Source organism: Benincasa hispida, chromosome 1 (genome assembly GCF_009727055.1).
Source record: "Benincasa hispida cultivar B227 chromosome 1, ASM972705v1, whole genome shotgun sequence".
Lineage (NCBI taxonomy): Eukaryota > Viridiplantae > Streptophyta > Magnoliopsida > Cucurbitales > Cucurbitaceae > Benincasa > Benincasa hispida.
In genome coordinates this window covers 47,233,765-47,243,318 of record NC_052349.1, presented here as the reverse complement: position 1 = coordinate 47,243,318, position 9,554 = coordinate 47,233,765, and the positions used below count along the sequence as shown (strand labels likewise).

General features: G+C 35.1%; 1 protein-coding gene across 3 annotated transcripts; it reads left to right on the top strand.

The window, feature by feature from the left end:
• Positions 1–648: 648 nt before the first annotated feature.
• On the top strand, positions 649–8,485 carry LOC120086536 (transcription factor GTE9-like). Of its 3 annotated transcripts, XM_039043247.1 has the most exons (12): positions 654–814; positions 930–1,022; positions 1,425–2,781; positions 2,867–2,921; positions 3,011–3,151; positions 3,449–3,519; positions 3,645–3,717; positions 6,688–6,765; positions 7,207–7,322; positions 7,439–7,505; positions 7,596–7,726; positions 7,806–8,485. In XM_039043247.1, the coding sequence occupies exons 3-12, from the start codon at positions 1,528–1,530 to the stop codon at positions 8,073–8,075; spliced, it is 2,256 nt and encodes a 751-aa protein (XP_038899175.1). In that variant the 5' UTR covers positions 654–814; positions 930–1,022; positions 1,425–1,527; the 3' UTR covers positions 8,076–8,485. The 3 variants fall into 3 exon arrangements, with proteins under 3 accessions (XP_038899184.1, XP_038899167.1, XP_038899175.1); XM_039043256.1 differs by having other exon boundaries at positions 649–1,022; positions 2,873–2,921; XM_039043239.1 differs by having other exon boundaries at positions 649–1,022.
• Positions 8,486–9,554: the final 1,069 nt, after the last annotated feature.

Genomic DNA, 9,554 nt, shown 5'->3' with positions numbered 1-9,554 from the left:
ATTTAAAAGTATAGATAAAATTTTTTGGAGAATTAACACTTATCAATTCAAGATTAAAATGACAATTTTTTTAGATATAATTGTAATACAAGAGATATACATTCTAAGAATCAAACTAGCAAATGTAAAAACAGTATTAAAATTTAAGAGTTTAAATTTAGAAAAATGCTGTAAATTGATATATTTATGAAAGTCATAGTTTAAATTGATGCAATTATTAGTTCATGGTTTTAATCTATGCAATTTTCTAAAATTTAAAGAAGTAAATCGATATTTTTCTTAATATAAAGAATAAAAATAAAAAAGTTGGGCATTGAGGGTACGACATGTCGTTCAAAAGCTTTATAGGCAGCCTATGTAGTGTAAACATCACCAATCACGGATTTACGTTTATATCTATCTCAATCATACTACGTCACATTTTTCAATTCCGTATTCAATTTCCATTTATTCACTGGGCTTAAACCAATCGTATTCCCACCGTCACTTACTTTTCTCACCAACTGGCATAAGTTAAAAAAACCCCTTCGCCCCACTGGGATCCACACATCCAACGGCTACAATCACCCAATCCACCCACCGGTGGCTTCAATCTCAGCCGTCCATTTCCCTCAACCCCGTGTGGAAAAATCCCGGGCATTGCGTTTTAGCATAGTAGACTAGAGAGTGAGAGACGGCTTCATACTTTCTCTCTCTTCTCTTTTCTCTCTATCTCTCTCTAGGTCTTCGACGCGCTTCTCTTTTTTTCTTCTCTTCGATCTTCGATTTCCACTTCGATAGCTGTTGTTTTGCTGCAAGTTCTCAAGGATTCAAGGTTTGGATGTTCTGTTTACACCCTCTCTTTCTGTTTGAAGTTCGATTTCGAGTTCTGGGGTTCAGTGGCGGCTTCTGATCTACGCTCTTCGATTGGGTTTTTCTATGTTCTTCAGTTGTTGTGGGGTTGTTACTGCGATTCAATCCAGTGCGTGAAGTTTTGTTACGTGGAGCTGTTGGGATTTACTGGAAAGTTTGTCAGGCTACGGGTAATTCATCCTAGGGTTGTGGTGTGCTTTTTCAATTTTGGTATTTTTTTTCCCTTTTAATTGGCCGTTTGTAGATGGTCAAATATTGGGGGTTTTTGTTGTACTTGGTTTATTTGTAAAGAGAAGAGTATTGGGTTGTGATCTGCTGTTTTCTCTTTTCGTAATTTGTAATATTGACTTGTAGTAGTTCTTTTAGAATTGAAAAAAAAAAAAAAAAGAAATTGGTGTGATTTTTTTTTTATATGCTTTTCCTTATGTTGTTATTGTCTTTTTGTTGGTTTTATTCGTGAGTTTATGAAAGAAAGTGTTGGTATTGAGTTCAGCTAAGTGGAGAAGGAATTTTCGCTCTAGGTGTTTTTACTTTCTTCAGGGTTTAGCTTGAATGGTTTGGCGTGTTTGCAGTGGAGGTGCATGATCACGTCCGTGTTCGGTTAGTGACTGTAGTCCTGAAGAAGCAGAATTGATCCAGGGCGCTAGTGAAGCAGCCAGCTTGTGGTTTACATTGATGGATATGAGGACGGAAAAGAATATTAGATACCCGGAGAGATACTATGGAAATAGTTCCTTTCACACTGCCGGTGAATCAGAGGGTTCTGGTAGCTCGGGAAGAATTGACCCTGAGATTGCTGCTTCGGAAGTTTCTAGCACCCCAATGAGAAGATGTGTCAGTTTTAGTTCTGATAGCCGGGAAGGTTTGCGAGTTCCAACCCAAGTTCTTCCCTTGACAAGCCTGTTGCAGTCTGAGAGGAAGGACTTGGTTTACAGGTTGAGGAACGAACTTCAACAGATTCAGACCCTCAGAAAGAAAGTAGAATTGCTTAGAACGCATAGTTTTACAGTTTCATCTTCAAGTGACATTCTTAGCTGTAGCAATGTACACAATGGGCCGTCAGCTGAATGCGTTAAAAATACCTCAAATCTGACTTCAGGGCAATGGAAGAAATCTAATGTTCCAAGCCATAAGAAAGGGCAAGCATCCAGTCGGGTTGCTTCAGATAAAGTTGGGCCTGCTGCGCAAGCATCTGTTTCCAACACCCCAAATGGCACTTCAGCAATTTTGATGAAACAGTGTGAACAACTTTTGAAAAGAGTAATGTCGCACCAGTATGCCTGGGTATTTAACACTCCTGTTGATGTAGTAAAATTAAATCTCCCCGATTATTTCACAATTATCAAGCACCCAATGGATTTGGGAACGGTGAAATCTAAGTTATCTTCTGGAGCATATTCAAGTCCATTGGATTTTCTTGCTGATGTGAGGCTTACTTTCTCTAATGCGATGACTTACAACCCACCTGGCAATGATGTGCACATTATGGCTGATGTTCTCAATTCATATTTTGATATGAGATGGAAGGCTATTGAGAAGAAACTGCCAAAAAGTGATGGTCATGCATTGCCAACTAAATCTAGACCTCGAGAAGATGCTGAGACGGTTAGGCACATGCCTCTAAAAAAGATGAAAGTTGCTTCTAGGCCCCAAGAAGTAACACCCATTCCCTCCAAGTGTGTAATGACAGATGAAGAAAAGCTAAATCTAGGGAGAGAGCTGGAGTCACTGTTAGGAGAAATTCCCTTGCATATAATTGATTTCTTGAGAGAGCATAGCTCTGGTGGAAGGGAATGTGGAGAAGATGAATTTGAGATTGACATTGATGATCTCAGCGATGATACACTTTTCAAATTACGGAAGCTACTAGATGATCATTTTCAGGAGAAACAAAAGAATAATGCTAGTGCTGAACCTTGTGTGATTGAGGTATTAATAACAATTCGACATATGTGTTTAATCGTAATCTTTGTTTATTTGACTGCTTTTGTTTTAAGTAATTTATTATTTTCAGTTGCAGATGTTGAATGACTCTGGAGTAAGCAACTCATCAATGCAACCATCTAAAGGTCTTAAGCCTATTTTGATTTCATAATGAATACTTGCGACATGATTTTCCTATACCTTCTTACTTTATTTCTTCCCATTGCAATAACAGGGAGTGGGCCAGTTGATGAGGATCTGAATGTTGGTGGACATGAAGCTCCTGTTTCAAGCTGTGCTCCTATGGAAATAGAGAGAAGTGCTATGGATGCTATCCATAGGAACAGCAAATGCACGAGCTCAAGAAATTCAAAGGGTTAGTCAGGTTTCGTTTTCTATCTTTTATTGGTACCTTCGTTGTGGCATGTTGTCATCGCCATTTTGCAAGATAAAATCTTTTAGCTGTAATATTTACCTAATATAGCTATATTGAATCTCAGAAATACTTGTCTAATTTACCTATTAACACCTCTAAAAGAGTTTTGTAATAATAGGTATTACAGCTAAAAGATCCATATGTTGCATGTGTTGGTAAATGAGTGGAATATCCTCGATTTACGTGCAACCTTTTTGTTATCTGACCTACTTTATCGACAATCTCGTTTATTATCAGGCGATTCAGGTTCTTCTTGTTCTGATAATGACTCTGAGTGTGATAAAGCTCCAATTCAAGTACATGAGCAGGTATTGTATTGATTAGTAGTTTAACATCAACTGGTTGGTCTCTGACCAATTTGCATTCTGGCTTTGTTTGTATTGTTTAATGGACGTCAGAGGTGGTTGATTTTTTCTCTTTGGACTGTCGACAGGTTCCAGAAACTATTGGCTCTGAAGGTCCAATAATTGAAACTACAACCTCGGATGAACCATTTGAAAGGAATCGTGGGTGTTCTTATCCTTTCTTCATATCTTATAAAGAAATTGGTTTATGCGATCCCTATATTTATCTTTATGAATTAGTTAACTTTTTGCTGGTTGGAAAAGTATTGAATATCAGGTCTAGTTCTTTTTGTAGACACGGGGAATGACATTTTAAAAAGATCTAGAATATGTGGTCATGGTAAAGGCACATATATTAAATTACATTTATAGGTTAAAAACATTTTGTTAAGTAACAATTTAGCCACTAAACTTTAGTTTGTTTCAATTTATACAATGTCATCTTAATTTAGTCCCCAAACTTGAGTATATAACAATTTAATTCCTATATTGTAAATTCGTAACAATTTAATCCATATGGTTAAAGATATTATTAAGATTTAATGAGATTTCTTATGTAGGTAAATTAGTAACTTGATTATTATCAACTGGGAAGACAAAGTGACCTTGGTGGGATTTTCGTGATTAAATTGTTACAAAATTTTTAAATACAAGGACTTAATTGTTTCATACTTAAGATATTATAGGGACTAAATTGTTACAAATTTAAAAGTATAAAACAAACATTTACAAACTAAAGTATATGGATTAAAATTGTTTTCCTAATGACAATTTAGGGACCTAAAGTGCTCCTTTAACCTTTAAAAATATATGTATCTTTTTTCGTAGGGAAAAATGAATACACTTTGGTTCATGTGGTTTGGGTTTGGTAGCATTTTGGGTCTTTGAGTTAGTTTCCCGTCATTTTAACCTTTGAAGTTTTGGGAAAGTGGTTTGTGGTTTGTGGTTCTGCGATCAGTATTAATGGAAAGCCGGTGGTATTTCTGTTTAAAATATTATCATTGTTTTTTAATTTTAAGAAATATTTGCTATTTGTTTTTTTACTCGTTCTCTCTCCTTGCATCCATGGCTGCTGCCTCCTTGGTCTTGTTTTTTTTTTTTGTAAATGCTTTTCATATTTTATTCTTTCCTCCCCTTTGTCTTCTTTCTCTCTTTTCTCTTCATCCTTCTTCCTCCCTTTTCCCTTCATCCTTCTTCCTCCCTTTCCCCTTCTTTGCGCATTTAATTGACAAAAAGCCAAATTGGGGGTTTATTTCAAATTTGAAATGACGGGATTTTCTCCGAGGGCGAAGAGCAAGGGGCAGGGGCAGATGGGGGGNAAATAGAGGGAGGAATCCGTTGAATCAAATGTCCAGTTGCAGAAATATTGAGCTGATATAATATTGCCTAATCAGCTAATATAGTCAGACATTTAACTGCCGCATGATTTTACCACATTCACTTACCATTCCCAAACTTTGGAGACTGAAAATGCTCCCTTTGAATGTGAGACCAAACAGACAATTTTTTGGGATAGAAATGTCTTTTGCCTTAATGTTTACATATTATGTCTTGTAAGTGTTAATATGCCCCTAACAAGTCTGCTTATGTTTATTGTATAACGAGTGCGTGACAAGTGTATGGAGTCAGTGTATGAAACATGTTAGACGCTTGTGCCCGTGCTTCCTAGACTTTTTTATTTAATTAATATTCTGTTTGTCAGCATTGGCGTATACTGTGTACATTGTGTTATGCATATGTATGTGAAAAAGATTTCTTGATTGCTTAACAATTTTTTGTTCTTTAGATGAGATTGATCGGTAGGGTGAATTTGTTTTTGTTTCTGTTTTTTTCTCTTAAAATCTAATCACAAATAAATAGGAGAAGCTTGTATTAGCGTGTTCCTTTGTTTGATACATCAATTCGGTTCATAATTTAGATCTCAATGGATATCCTTAGAATAATTCCTTTTTCTTGACATAGTTTGATAAATTGTTTGTTTTATGTTATAATGGGCATTACTAAATGGTGTACTTTATCTTTTGCAACATGTCCCAACATATGTTAAGACACTTGTTAAACATGATAGACATGTTCTAGACTCTAGTTGAACAAATTGCATAGAGTTTGACACTTATTGAGGGCATGTCAATCTCTTTTCAAACACAATAAACATGTCTTTGTTGAGATATTAATTAATATCCTATGAGTTTTCTTGACAACTAAATGTATGGTCGAGCATTTATCACATCTCATGAGAACAGTCTAGGTGCAAGCTCGCCTAGACGATCACAAATTTATAAAATATGTTTATTTAATTAGGAAATTGAAAAGTTGGTAGGAATATATCTTTAAGTATTGACATAAAACATTGTATCATAAATGTTTGGATTCCTGCTTTTTTAGAATTTTTTTTTGTATGTCCTTGTGTGTGATATATACATGTCATTTCTTCAATGATAGCTCGATTTCTTACCAGAAAGGGAATAAAGAGAACTCAAAACAAGCCTTTAGCACAAGAATTGTTGAAACATATTGGAACAAAATATATTTAGTTTAGGATTACATATGATGAATGTGTTCATGCTGTGTCTTTGTACTAGATATGATTTAAAAGTTAGTGTTGCCATGTTTGATTTGTGTTGTGCTTTTTAGGTTCCGACTGAATCCCCTTTCTGGACAAACTTGTACTCGAATTTTCTCTTGTTTGGATTATTCAACAAATTTGCGTTCTTTAAACGATGTCTGGTTAAAAGAAGCAAACTAGCTCAAGTGGGCCACTTTATTGATTCATGTTGTGTTTGCTTCAGCTTTAGGTTCTGACTGAATCCCCTTTCTGGACAAACTTGTACTCGAGTTTTCTCTAGTTTGGATTATTCAACAAATTTTTGTTCTTTAAATGATGTCTGGTAAAAAGAAGCAAACTAGCTCAAGTGGGCCTCTTTATTGATTCATGTTGTGTTTGCTTCAGCTTTATAAATCATATTTTAATAGTTGTCTCTAAGTAATTCCTTAATTCTTAATGCCTTTCTTCAGAATTTTTGTTATGTATATATGTGTGTGTGTGTGGAAAGCTTTATACTCTTGTTAGGCACGGTAATTATTATTGAAGCATTTGCTTTGTAACTTATGCTATTTAATGGCTTTCTACAGAATCTGAAGGTGGCTACGAACAACTTGAGCAGATTTCCAGCAAGCCTTGTTCTACCGAGTCAGATTGCAATCAGGATGGTGAGTTGAAGTGTGAGATTGAAGAAAAGAAAAAAAACTAAACAATTTTTTTTCCCCCTTTTTCTATAAGCATTTCTAGAGGAATTACTAATTTAGAATGAGTTTGGTTAACATTTAAGAAAAATTGATATTAAAACTCTTTTCGAAGAAACACTTAAGTTTTCATCAACCTAGAAGTGACTTTATAATGATTAGTTGAAAAACCACTTCCAACCGAAATAGGAAAACACACACACACACATTTGAGATTAGTCAAATCACTTTTGAATGTGGTGTAACTAAACGAAGTTACTGAAAGCTCTTTCAAACATAATGTAAACAATGCATTATTGAAGGAGTGTTTTATTGAAAAGTATGGCATGCCTAACATGCTTCAAGAGTCGAGAATTTTGACCCCTATTTTGAGTATATTCCAGTTAATTTTTTTTATCAATAATATAGGTAACTATGTTGCATCTGAGAAGCCTGTCTCCCCTGAGAGGCTTTACCGGGCTGCTCTGCTAAAAAATCGATTTGCTGACACAATTTTAAGAGCTAAAGAAAAGACGATGACACAGGTGGGTTCAAAATATGGGCTACTTGTTTAACATCCTACTACTTTTTATGGATTTTGCAATGAGAGATTGAGAGTTTTGATCTGGATGGTGTGCATTTTGATCTGGACTGAGATCAGGGTGACAAGGGTGATCCTGAGAAGTTGAGACGGGAGAGGGAGGAACTGGAACTGGAGCAAAGGAAAGGTAGTCGGATGGACTTGGTCGATTTGATTGACTTCGGGTTTAATTTAATATCTTGCCGTGTTGTTAACACTCTTTGTTTATGAAATGTAGAAAAAGCACGATTGCAAGCAGAAGCAAAGGCTGCACAAGATGCACAAAGACGAGCCGAAGCAGAAGCTGCAGCCGAGGCTAGACGAAAGAGGGAACTTGATAGAGAAGCAGCACGACAGGCATTGCTCCAGGTAAACTTCAATCAATCCAAGTTCAGAGCAGTCACCCAAAAGTTCCTAGTTTTTGCTCATTACTTGAATATTATGCCAGATCGAGAAAACCGTTATAATAGATGAGAACTCCCAATTCCTGGAGGACTTGGAGATGCTTAGATCCGCTCCTACTGAGCAGTTGGCAAGCTCCGGGGATGAAACAAGCCCCGATCACTCGCAAGATCACCTGGGCAGTTTCAAATTTGTAGGGAGCAATCCATTAGAACAACTTGGGTTGTTCATTAAAGCAGACGAAGAGGATGAGGAAATCGAGCCAAATTATGTCTCAAACTCTATAAAAGACGTAGAAGAAGGTGAAATTGATTAGGGATAAAATAGTGTGGGATGATGAATTCAATGATATTATTGGTCAAGTCAACGAATGGAATCCGTTTAACTGAAAGAAATTGCTGTGTTGCTCCTAGTCCTGATCATTGACTATATTTATTTAGGTAAAAAATAGGATAGAAGAAGAGAGCAGTTGTTTCTGAATAGAAGCATCATTTTGAATGGCTTCTGATTTGGTTGGTGGGGTGGGGTGGTGGGGGGTGTTTGGCTTTTGCTTGTGATTTGCATATTAGTTTTAGTTTGTGAAAGTGTTCCCCTTCGCCTTCGCCTTCGCCTTCCCCTTCCCCTTCTTTCCTTTCAGCGCTTGTCTGTGTGTTGTACATTGATACTTCAAACATACAAATGGATCTGTGATAACAGGATTTAGTTTTAGCGTCATTACATTCTGCCTCTTAATTGTATCTTCATTAGTGACACAATGTCTTATTTGTATGTTTATAGCTGATTAATTTTATTACAATTGTTATTATTATTATTATTATTTAAAAAAGCTGATTAATTAACTCAAATAGTGTCAAATTATTATTTGTTTCAAGAGTTACCACTTAAATTACAGGAATTAGATGACTCTGGATTACATTGTTTAATTTCTCTCTTATTCTATTTTAATTTAATACATGTGATTTCAAATGTACCACGTAATGTAGGTAGGGTTATCTGGCTTATTTTTTTAAGCGAAATGTGCTTGGCTCACGGTAATGAATGACGTTTCACTCTGGAGATTGGAGATTTGACGTTCCATCTCCACAGTTGTATTAATAGAATGTTGAGATTGGTTTATATAGCTTTAAAATTTAAATTTATCTATATTTTTTACAACTTCATGTATCATTCATATATGATTAGATTAGTCAAGTAAATAAGTTCCAAGGTAGGCCCATGAAGAAGCTTGCAATTAGGTCTGGAAGAAAGGACTATAAGAAGAATAGAAAGATGGGGGAGTCATCCTCTATAAGCTTTGGTCTTCCGTACACTATAAATTATAATTGGATTTTTTTTCAACACTTGATTTTTATATTTTCTTTGGAGAAAAAAGTGACAAATAAATTTGTTGGAGAGATGCCAAAGAGGAAAAAGACAGCTTCGGAAAAAAAGGAGGTTTTTGAAAAGTAGAAATTTGTTCTTTGGAACCTTTTTTTTTTCTTTCTTTTAAATATTTTATTTATAATGTTACTTTTAATACCAAAAGTGTTTTTTTTATAAAATAGGAAAACAAAAAGATAGTTCCATATCAAACCATTTCAAAAGTGTCGAAGACTAAAAGATTTGTAGTTCAAATTTTTGATCGATTGATGTCAAACAAATTCTTAATTTTATAGATCACCAATATTTTAGTGAGAGCCACAATAACAATTTGAATCTCATAATCAAGATAAATATTTATAGGTATAAAAATTAGTTTGTCAAATAATTTTATAGTTTGTCAAATAATAATAAATGTGAAATTTCAATTATGCCA